Source organism: Antechinus flavipes, chromosome 6 (assembly GCF_016432865.1).
Source record: "Antechinus flavipes isolate AdamAnt ecotype Samford, QLD, Australia chromosome 6, AdamAnt_v2, whole genome shotgun sequence".
Taxonomy (NCBI): domain Eukaryota; kingdom Metazoa; phylum Chordata; class Mammalia; order Dasyuromorphia; family Dasyuridae; genus Antechinus; species Antechinus flavipes.
The window spans coordinates 209962334-209974461 of record NC_067403.1 but is presented as its reverse complement, the minus strand read 5'-3'; the positions used below and the strand labels follow the sequence as shown (position 1 = coordinate 209974461).

The window sequence follows — 12128 nt, the reverse complement described above, 5'->3', positions numbered from 1 at the left end:
CTGAAAACAGGATTGATAGCAGCTGAGGTTACACTCAAAGAGTCTTTAGAACATAACATCTTGTAAGATCAGATCAATCATACTGAACCATGCTAAATTAGAGAATTCTTGTCTCTATCAACTCTAATGAGTTAACACTTTGTAAGGATTCCAACAAAGGTAAATTGGCAGTGATTTCAAAGGGAAGGCACTATTATTTGGCACAGTCAAACCTGAACCTTACCCCACAAAAACAGTACCCCATGTTCTGAAACATAATCTTAGGTGATGAATGAGGTAAAGAATAGAGAATAAAGTGAGAATCAAGAAAAGGGGGTCTGGAGAAGCAGGCTGAGATACATGTTTGCTCTGTTTGGGAGAAGTTTCCATCTGAAAATCAATTTTTAAAATCTCTGACTAGGGAGATTTTTTGGGCAAAGGCAAGGGAAGCTAAAAATTCAAAGTTTGATAGTTCAATTGTGTCCAATTCTTTGTGATCCTATTTGAGGTTTTCTTGGCAAAAATACTGGAAGTATCTGCCAAAATGGTTTGCCATTTACTTCTCCAATTCATTTACACATGAGGAAACTGAGGCACACAGGGTGAAGTGATTTAGCCAGGGTCACACAGTGTCTGAGGCTAGATTTGACTGCTCCTTAATACAAATGAATATCTAATTGATAGCATTTGCTAACATGTGATTGAGAAATTTGGGTGTCAGTACAAAATTGAAAATTGATTTTAATTTTATTTTTCAGACTTAGTCAATCTGGCATAGATTAGTACTGTCCTCTGCTGTAAGAATCTAAACTTGTTTGTCTTGTAATTTGGCCTTTCACCTATGCTCTACAGAAACTTGTCTAAAGGACTTATAGCAAACTCCACCTTTCCTCAGATAGCCTCTGGTCATTTGGGATTCATTTCTATTCATTTAATTTGTTTCTCCAACTTGATTCAATCAAACCTAGAGTATACCCAAGTCTGCTGACTACTGCAATTTATCACTTGAGGATTACTTCTATCTCATTTTTATTCCCTATCAATGGCAACAAATTTGCTAAATTTGTCTCCCTCCTTTTTTTTTTTTTTTGAACTTTGACTTCAACTTTGTTTTTTCATTGACATAAGTAGACATATTTATTTGGGAATTTACTGAAAAATATCCTGTAATTTTAACCATTGTTTGGCTCCCATTCTTAAGTTTTGAAAAACTCTGACTTAAAAAAAAAATGTTTGTTGAAATGAAATATATGAATTACACGAATTCAATTCTATTAAGGTATATGAAGGAGGGGTTGATTACAAATATTTTGAAATATTAAAGAGTATAATTATTTAAAGACAGGCATTCTTGATTGTCTTGGACTGTCTTGACATTCTGTCTGGAAAAGTCAATCGTCTGTAAAGAGGAATCTGAAGCAAACAAGGAAAAGTCACTTACTCAGGGTCACACAGATACTAAGAGTTTGAGGATGATTTAAACTCAGGTCTTCCTCCACTAGCTGTTCTACAAAGGTGTTGAGAGAAAGACACACTCCCTCAAGAGGATCCCCTAGAACCCTAAAGCCCCATGTAGAAGATCTGAATCTAGCATTGGGAGACCTGAATACTCTACTTAAAACAGAAAAGCTTAATTTTTAGGCAAGTGTCTCCAGCCTGTTGAGGGATGGGTGAGGCAGAGGTGGATGAAGTTTACAAAGAGAAAGAATTAAGAAAGGCAATGGAAGCATGGAATCTATTTAGAAATCCAAGACTTCAAGTGATTCACTTTTCCTGATCTTTTTAAGGTTGTAACCTCTATTTTACCTTTAGGGTAAAAAAAAAAAACCAATAACAAATACTGAGGCTAAGAATTGGGACCCTAGAGGACACATGTTACTCTTGGAGAAAGTTCTTTTTCTTTACATCCTTGATTCTCCCTGGAAGTCATCAACCCAAAAAAAGATTCAAATCAAAAAAACCAAACCAAGAGGAGACTGGATTTTTCAGTGTCTTTTGAATATATCTCCTAATAGTCCAAAATATTTTCCTTTTTATATGATTAGTAAACTGAAATCAGTGACAGAATATCTCCATGTGCTCCAAAGTCTCTCTAAGTAACTCATGTTATTTTACATTGTTACATTTAGATTTTCTTGGAAGCTGATTTCTTCCACATGGAGAGTTGTGGGAATCTTTACAAACTGCTAACTCATTAGAGTTGATAGATTATTGATCTGATCTTACAAGGAGATGTTTTGGGCCAGAACCTGAAACAAAGTACTAAGTAGAACTAATTGATACAATGCTTGTGTTCACACCTTTACTCATTGGAGTTCACACATTTGGGAGATTTCAGGGTTTAGTATGAGATATCCGAATTCACACCTCCCTTGAAGCTCTTAGGGCCAAGAGAGCTCGCTGGGAGATATCCCACAATCCCACTCTCTCATATATAAGAAACAGACAGAGGCTCTCGGGGAGAGTTCAGCTAAATTAGATTGAGAGGAGAGCGTCAAGTGAGTTCAGCCAGAAGGCCTCTCTCTCGGAAGAGAGTTACTTCAGAGCACTGACTGAGGTTGGAGAGGGCACTCTGGGAGATTGAGAGCCAGAAACCCTCTTTCAGAGGCAAGACAGATTTACCTTTGTGCTGGCTGGAGGCTGAAAGACAAACTTTTGGATTTGAAGACATTCAGAGGGAGCTCTTGGAACCAAGCAGTGAGATAGGCCTCTAAGCTAACCGGGCTATATTGGAGACAATAAAAGATCTGAACTTTTATCACCTGGCTGCATTTGGGGTAATTATTGATCTGAACTGATACTAAGGCTGCCTCCGGAAAACCTCCTTGAGAAATCTTCTCTCCCCCAGAGAAAACCATTATATTATTTTAAAAGAAGAAAATCACCACAGAGAGTTACATTAGCAGCACTCTGTGCATACTCATAAGCATTGGACTTAATGACCAGTCCCCCATTATAGTCATATTAATGGGGGTAAATCCTGAAACTGTCCAAATAATGGAGATGGACCCTGAAACTCTCCTCTGACAGAGACCCATCCTTCAGGGCAGGCCAAGGAACCTCTCTTCTTGGCAAAGCTGCCTGCCAGAACTCTTGCCCACTGTGAAGATATTCTCTTTTTAGTGTTGTTTCCCTGACCGGAGCTTACCCACTGAGAAGTCTGTCTTCCTAGCAAAGTTAGCTTCTCAGTGCCAATAAAATTCCCCTTTGCCTCAGATTTTTGGGTTTTTGAACTTTCATTTTGGACCTGCACGGACCAGAAGGAATTCCCCACCTCAATTCTCACACCTTTTCAATATCACATAGTATCTGGTAAGATTTGAACCCCAAACTGCCAGCAATTCCCACACTCTTTCCATTATCCCACATTTTTAGAGGGCACAAATCTTGGAATATCAGAGGTGATAAGGTACTTGAGAGGAAAAGAAAAAATCCTTGTGATCTTTGTCCATAGACAGAGGAAGTTCCTGATATTTGCCCTGGGTAGTGGCAAGTCCTGATCTTTGCCCTTGGATACAGTGTGGCAGCTGCTGATCAGTGCTCTGGATGAAAGGTGGCAATTTCTATAATCTACAGGAAGAGATTGCTTTCCTTTAAAGTAAGCTTTTCCTGCCTCCATTCTGTCCCAGATTTATCATTCAGTTCTCAGATCAAGTCCAACTTGTTCTATTGTTGTCCTAAGTGTTGCAATATATGTCACTGGGTCTTTAGCGTCTACTCATTGGATCCTTGATATAGAGTAGTAGAGAATCCATCTTCCCCCTCACATGCCCATTGACTTTACTCACATGTCTTTACACAAGCTGTATCTTCCCACCCCCATCCCACCATGCTGCAATACTCTTTATCCTCACCACCCCCTCTTGGAATTTGTAGCTCCAGTTAAATCTCCGCTCAAGTGCATCTCCTTCAAGAAGCCTTTCCTGGAGTTGCACTAAGAACAGAAATTTTTCCTGATTCCCTCACTTGTGTCATGTCCCCTTGGTAACTTCTTAGGGACTAAGGGAGACAAGGATTGGGAGAATTGAGGGATTTTGTTTTATATACATGGAGAAGCAGCAGAAAGAACTTTGAATTGAAGGATCTGGCTTTGAATCTCAACTCAGCTATGGCGTTCCAGCTATTGATGATTTAAAAAAAAATTTGTTTTCAATGGTATTTTATTTTTCCAATTACATGTAACGATAATTTTCAATATTCATTTTTGTGAGATTTTGAGTTCCAAAATTTTTTTCTCCTTCCCTCCATCACTTCCTCCCTTCCTAAGACAACAATCTGATAGAAGTTATACATGTATAATCATTTTAAACCTATTTCCATATTAGTCATCTTGTAAAGAAAAAATCAGAACAAAAGGAAAAACCATGAGAAAGAAAAAACAAACAAAAAAAAGTGAAAATAGTATGCTTCAATCCAAATTCAGTCTCCATAGTTCTCTCTCTGGGTGTGGATGGCATTTTCTGTCCCAAGTCTATTAGAATGGTCTTGGGTCACTGTATTTTTGAGAAGAGCTAAGTCTATTTTAGTTGATCCTCATATAATCTGTATAGTGTTCTCCTGGTTCTGTTTACTTCACTCCCAGCTATTGATGATTGAATCACATTCTGGTGGGATCTTACAGTAGGCACTCAAGGACTTTTGCAGTTGGTATAGCTCAAGAAGTCCAACTCTTTGTCCCTTAGCTTAACCTCCCTTACTGGTTAGAATCCCGAAAGGAATATACTCCATGCCAGAGGTTTTTAAATCGTGTTTGTGTCATGGCAATGTGGTAAATGTTGTTGTTATTCAGTCACGGTCAATTCTTTCTGACCCCATTTTGAGATTTTCTTAGTAAAGATACTTCAGTGATTTGCCATTTCCTTCACCAGCTCATTTACCGAAGAGGAAACTGAGACAGATTTATCTTTTTTTTTATTATAATTTTTTATTGACAATACATATGCGTGGGTAATTTTTAAAATAACATTATCCCTTGCACTCACTTCTGTTCCGATTTTTCCCTTCCCTCTCTCCATCCCCTCCCCTAGATGGCAGGCAGTCTTATACATGTTAAATATGTTATAGTACATCCTAGATACAATATAAGTGTTCAGAACCGAAGAGTTCTAGAGTTATCTAACTTGGCTAAGGTCGCACAACTAGTGTCTGAGGTCAAATTTGAACTCAAGTCTGTTTTATTTCAGACATCTTGCTGCCGAAAATAACTATCATTTTTAAAGGAACTTTTAGGTTTGCAGTGTTATACGGCTTTTATCTCATTTTATCCTCAAGGTAGGTACTGTTATTATATACATCATATAGAGGAGAAAATTGAGGCAAAACAGAGTTTTAAGTGATTTGCTCGTAGGCAGAATTTGACTTCAGATCTCTCTGCTCTACATTCTCACAAACTTCTAGAAGTAGGTTCACCAGGTATCTATCTGGTTTCCCTCTTTATGCTCCTAGGATTGGACCTTCATTATAACTGCACAATTCAACTTTCAAAGCTTTGTCTAAGATTCTGTCTATCTGTGCTCTTCTGTGCCCGCGTGTGTTTATGTAAAAACATATTTTCTTCCTTTCTTTGGAGGCGGACGATCCTATTCGCTGGCCGCCTTCTTCCTTTCAACTCCACTTTTATTGAAAAGATAGTAGCAAATATGAATAATTAAACAAAACCCCCCCTCACATTAGTCTTGTCTAAAAATGTAACTACAACTGGAGGCTATGATGTTTCATCTTTAGTTTTCTGGGATTGCAGCTGGTTGGTGATTGCTTTGACACTATCTGGATTTCTGCTTAGTACAGAGCCCGACCTACACCAGTTATTAAATAAATGCTTTTAGAACAGAATTGAATTGTAATTTTGTTGGAGGAACAATGTAACTAGCTAGGGGGCTGCTTTGCATTTCGCGAAGTGCAGAGCCCGACATACAACAGTCACGAGATAAATGCTTGTGGAACTGAGTTGAATTGTAATTTTGTTGGAGGAACAATGTAACCAGGGAGCTGCTTGGAGAAATTCCAGGTGAGGACTTTAACCAGAGAGTCCTCCGGGAGCCGGTTTAGCAAACCGCTTTCGCGTGCGTTAATTAAGACAGACTGTAAAGACTTCCGATTCCCGGTACCCCAATCAGAAGAGTCCAGGTCGCAGTGCTTAGTGGAAACACCTCGCAGCCTCCGGGCATAGCCCTGAGCGCGGGCGTGTCCACAAGTGCGCATGCCTCCCAGCCAACGGAAGGTGAAGGAGGAGGGGGCGGGGTTTTAAGACCAGCCTTTCCCGTCTCGCGGTGGCTTTTGTGGGCGGGCTCGCGCGCGCTCGCGAGACTTGGGGGCGGAACGGAGGGGCGGGGACTAGAGGAGACGCTTCGGAGGGGGTCTGCGGGAGGTAGGGGTCGCTCGGGGTGAGGAGGCGGCGGCGGCTGCTGCTGCTAGGAGGCGGAAGTGAGTCCGGCCCGCTGAGGCTCTGAGTGCGTGGAAAAGGCTCGAGCTCCGGCGTCGTGAGGGATCCTGCGCCCTCCCTTGGTCCCCCTCGCGACGGCGGCCATGGCGAAAGGCAGCGTCGGGGAGCGGGCTGAGGAGGTGGCGGCGGGGCCGCAGGACCCCTCTGACCAGGCCCTGAAAGGTGAGTTAGCCCCAGGCTCCTGGAGGTCCGGGCGAGGGGCGGGGGCACCGGGGGAGAGCTGTCTTCCGAGGAGGAGGAGGCACCGGTTGGGAGAATCTGTCAGTCAGTCGACAAACGTCCCCGAAGCATCTCCTGGTGCCAGGAAAAGCAGCGGAGTGAGTCTGAGCCCCAGGGGGTCTGGGACTTGGAGACAAAGCCTGCCCCCGCCCGGCACCCCGCGCTGGCCTCTAGCATGGGCTCAGAAGGTCTCCTGCACGGGCTGGATTCGATTTCAGTCTCTATTCTTTAAACTTCCAGCATCCCGACAACCCCTAATACCCTTAGTATGGCAATAGAATGTAGGTTATCTCCAAGGCCCTAATTAGACGCCTATTGTGTGCCAGACACTCTTCGTTACAAAGGAAAGCCCGAAACTAGACAGCCCCCTGCTCCCGGCGTGCCATCACCTACAGACGGAGAGTCTGAGTGCTGGCAGGGCACTTAGGTTAGGGAGGACTGTCTAGCACAGGGCCTGGCACATAGTAGGTGGTTAACCAGGTTAGCAGATGGATATTAAGGGCTTTTTCTGTGCCGGGAAACTCGGGAAGGCTAAAGCAACCCCGACCCCTCCCCAAAACTAGACAATAACCCTAGCCCCTCCCTTAGGACAGCTGGTAGCCTGTGCTTGTTGAAGAAATGAAAAATCTGATTTCAGGCATGAGACTGAGTCTCCTTATCATTTCTAATAACTTTTTAGTAGAATCTCTGGGGTTCTCTAAGTATACCATCATATCATCAGCAAAGAGTGATAATTTGGTTTCCTCATTGCCTATTCTTATTCCTTTAATCTCTTTCTCAACTCTTATTGCCAAAGCTAGCATTTCTAATACAATAAGGGTCTCCTTATCATTAAAATTTTTTCCAGTTTTGACAGCTTTTTGTCCCTAACGAGTGTTTAGTAATCTATATATAAAATGAGTTTTATCTTGCTTAATTGCTTTTCTGTAACTTAACCCTATTTAGGAATGCATGCTCTGTACATGAAACAGCCTAACAATGTTAAACTATTATTTCAGAGTTTTTTGCATAACTTAAATAATGACTCTAGATAATAAATATTTTGGATGCTAGGCATGTATTAGTCATTTTTTGCCCATCTGCCACAACACCAGTTAGGTTTCTAAAAACTCTTAAAACTCGTATACTTAAAGTGGTTCGAAGAAGTAGTTATTAAACATGCTGACCATTCAGGTAAATTAAGATGCTTTCTGTTATCTTGACACTGATGATTGAAAAAGGGAGGAGAGGGGGGGAGGTTGGCCATGTTCAAGAACTGCACTTTTATTAGTGTTATCTATATGAAGAAGAGATGTTAGTATTAATAATATTAATCACTTAGTCTTTCTATAGTATTATGCTAAGGAATGGGAGAGCTTATAGCCTTTTTTTATTATTATTATAGCTTTTTATTTACAAGATATATTCATAGGTAATTTTTCAGCATTGACAGTTGCAAATCTTTTTGTTACAACTTTTTCCCTCCTTCCCCCTACCGGATGGCAGGTTGACCAATACATGTTAAATATGTTCAAGTAGCTTATAGTCTTAATAGAGGAAAAAGGTACATACAAATCACTTACATATTATTGCATATTGTAAATCATTAGGAAGTTGTAAATGAAAGTGCACCTTGAATTCTGAGTACCAAGGTCAAAGATGTCAGGGAAGGCTTCTTAGAGGAGGCCATAATTTATTTTGTGGGAAGCTTTAGAAAATAATAGTCGAGATTCATCTGAAGTGAGGTGAGCCACATAGAAGACTAAGCAGAAACTTCAGAGTAGAAGACTACTGTTCTTGTTCTGAATGCAGAAAGAAACCCAGTTAGACTGAAGTGTTATTGAATCAATACTTGTGACTTTATCATTAAGCCAAAATTAAATATTTTAGTAACACCTGCTGTGCTTCCATCAAAATCTTACTCAATTGCCTTTCTAGATGATTCTGGGCAGATAACCATCCTAGCTAAACTCGAAAAAGCTTTTACTCAGAATGTAACCTTCCAAATATTGAATTTTGATTTGCCATAGTAAGTCATCACAATATTGCCTGTTTATCCTGATACAATGAGGATGCAATGTATATAGGTGAAGTGTGTATCAACAATAATTAAGTACTGAATCCTTGAAATATTGTGTTGAAGTAAGTATATATTAAGGACTGACTTTTTTCTGAAGGAAGTTTACAATTTGGTTCAGAAGACAGATATACATATATGAGGTGTTTATTATCCTGACTTTATTTCATTAGTGCAAGGAAGAAACTTCTTTTACCAATATAATGTACCAGCCTATCTTACCAACTTGAAGTCTTGGAACACTGAGAAATTATAAGACTTGCTGAAGGATCATATAGTCAGTATGTGCTAAAGGAGACACTTGAACCCAGATCTTCTGGTTTTAATGTAAGTTTTCTATCTATTAAACCATAAGACCTCATATATGTAAGATGGAAAAATAAAAATGCAAGGCATTGTGATAATCTTTCAAAATGAGTATTATTTGCATTCAATTCAGAGGAAATTGAGAGCATCAGTTGAGTCTAAGAGGCTTAAGGAAGAGAAGGAATTTGAGAAGGTGGTAAATTTTCTACATAGCAGAGAAGAGAACTTTCAAGCTGTTTGTGGAGGGAAGGTGGGACCAGCAAATTGGAGACATAAGTGAATGTGGCATATCTGAGGTACATTGAGGAGACTAATTTGTAAGGGTAATTGTAGTTTATGAGGTTGGGTAGGATAGAATGGGAGGATCTTGAATTTTGATACAAAGATGTTATATTGCATTCTGTCTGTACGAGAGGTCATAGATTTAGAGCTAAAAGGGACCTTAAAAGATCAAGTCCTTCCCAGTTACAGATGAGGAAGCTAATGGAGAGAGATTAGGCAGCTTGTCCAGTTTCTTATGGGTAGCTGGGTACAGAATTCTGAGCCTGGAATCGGGAAAATCTGAATTCAAATTTTACCTGAAACATGTACTAGCTGTGTGATTCTGGGCCAATCACTTCACCCTGTTTGCCTCAGTTTCTTCATCTGTAAAATGATCTTGAAAAGAAAATACTCAAGTATCTGCCACATGATGTCAGACATGTCTGAAGCATCAATGACTGCAATTTTATATATTAAGTATTTGATACAGGATTGAACTCAGGCAGGTCTTTTTGATTTTGCTCCTTATACATATTAGGGAGCCATGTTCAATGGTATGGGCAGAATAAATGGAAGAGGGATGATTTGAAGTACGTTGAGAAATCATTCAGGAAGTTCTAAGAGTCAAATATGAAGTGATCAGGGACTGGACTAGAGTGGACTTCATTGTTTACCATCTTGATTTTTTTCCTGGCAATTCATTGCAATCACATTCTGAGTTAGGGGAAGTAGTTGAAGGAGTGTAATTGTTTAAAGAAAATAAATGTTGCTGAGATTCTGATAAATTTCCTGTTTTAGTTCATTCGGAGTTCTGTCCTATTAGTAATAGAAAAAGGCCCTGAATAATGACAGTAAACTTTAGAATGAAATTACAAGATTTGGAAGGGAGAATTGTTGTGAAATGATTATGTATTAACCACACAACAACACGTTATTTCATTTGGAATCACTTTGTGTTCTAAGTGATTTTAGTAGTCAAATCTGAAAGTGATTTGAATGTGACTTCAAGAAGCAAAATTTTCAGCTTATTGGGAAGATATAGTATTTGGGCCGTATTCTCTTCTTGACATTTATTAGGAGTCCAGAGTAGTTAATGGCATTCATAAAGCCAGGACAGTATGCATTACATTGATAAGTCTTTTGTGGATAAGTAATATTTCTTGCTAGATGTTCTTTGATTATTCTCTTATTGGTTTTGTCTGCTTCTCTTGGATCAGATGGATTCATTTTTATTTTTGTATCCCTAGTCCCTTACCTAACACGAGGACTGTCACTGAAGCTTAATAACTTCTTGTTGATTGATTGTTCTTTAGGCTTGTTCTGCAGGAAATGTTGAGTTCATTCATTGTTAGAATAATGAAGCTTAGAGCACTTTTCCTCAAACATCAGTCAGTGAATCTTGAATATTTATTTTACCTAGTTCTAAACAACAAAATTAATCATCTGGTATTTATTTTAATTTTTAATAGCTTTTTATTTACAAGTTATATGGTTTTTTTTGTTGTTGTTGTTGAAGTATATAATGATCTCCTGGCCCCAGCTGGTATTTATTAAGCACCTACTAAGTGCCAGACATTATGCTAAGCCCTGGTGATGAAAAGATAAAAGTGAAAAAGTCCCTTAATAGTTATTCCTGCTTAAAATTTGTTAAACAGTTAATCTACTTGAGAACATTCCTTGCAATACTTCCATTGTTTCTTTTCCCATTTGTTTTGCTACAATTGCTCTATATTTCATTTTTCATTTCTCATATATATATATATATAGTCATTGTGTGGGAATTATTTGTTCATTTCTCTTTTGGTGTTTTCATTCTCTTTGTGCTTTTTATCTTTTTTCTTCATCTCTTCTGTCTATCTCCCTCTACCACCCATCCTCAAATAGGAGGAGCCTGGCTCCCTTGTAATCTTTTACTCTTTCATACTGACAGAGGTTCCCCCAACCTAACCTTAGTGGGAAGAGTATACTGTGAACTCATATGATTTTTGAAGATTTCATAGAGGAAGGACTTGGCATTAGGTTTTGAAGAATAGATAGGGTTTTGATTAAAGAGGGAAAAGGAGGAAATGATCAAAAGTGTACAGGTAGGAAATTATGACATATTTATAGGTAATCAATAGACCAATCCAATTCAGTAAGTATGTATTCATTACCTGCTGTATGTTGGCATTGTACTATTAGGGTTATTCCCTATTCTGAAGGAATTTACAATCTTTTTTTAAAAAAAAATTTATTATAGCTTTTTATTTACAAGTTATATGCATGAGTAATTTTACAGCATTAACAATTGCCAAACCTTTTGTTCCAATTTTTCCCCTTCCCCTCATCCCCTCCCCTAGATGTCAGGATGATCAATACATGTTAAATATATTAAAGTATAAGTTAAATACAAAATATGTATACATGTCCAAACTTATTTTGCTGTATAAAAAGAATCGGACTCTGAAATATTGTACAATTAGCCTGTGAAGGAAACTTTAAAAAAATACAGGCAGGCAAAGATATAGGGATTGGGAATACAATGTAATGGTTCTTAGTCATCTCCTAGGGTCCTTTTGCTGGGTGTAGCTGGTTCAGTTCATTATTGCTTCATTGGAACTGATTTGGTTCATCTCATTGCTGAAGATGGTCAGGTCCATCAGAATTGATTATTATATAGTATTGTTGTTGAAGTATATAATGATCTCCTGGTTCTGCTCATTTCACTCAGCGTGAGTACATGTAAGTCTCTCCAGGCCTTTCTGAAATCATCCTGTTGGTCATTTCTTACTGAATAATAATGGGATTTACAATCTTACAATTAATTTACATAATTAATCTTACAATTAATTTACAATTAATAATGGGATTTACAATCTTAACGGA

At 38.8% G+C, this 12128-nt stretch overlaps 1 protein-coding gene across 1 annotated transcript in view; it reads left to right on the top strand.

Moving 5' to 3' along the window:
• Positions 1-6300: 6300 nt before the first annotated feature.
• TMEM41B (transmembrane protein 41B) overlaps positions 6301-12128 on the top strand; it is a 43296-nt gene continuing 37468 nt past the window's right edge. Inside the window, exon 1 of the mRNA XM_051964236.1 lies at positions 6301-6583. Coding sequence (XP_051820196.1) covers positions 6505-6583 — 79 coding nt within the window. The 5' untranslated portion in view covers positions 6301-6504. The remainder of the gene's footprint in view (positions 6584-12128) is intronic.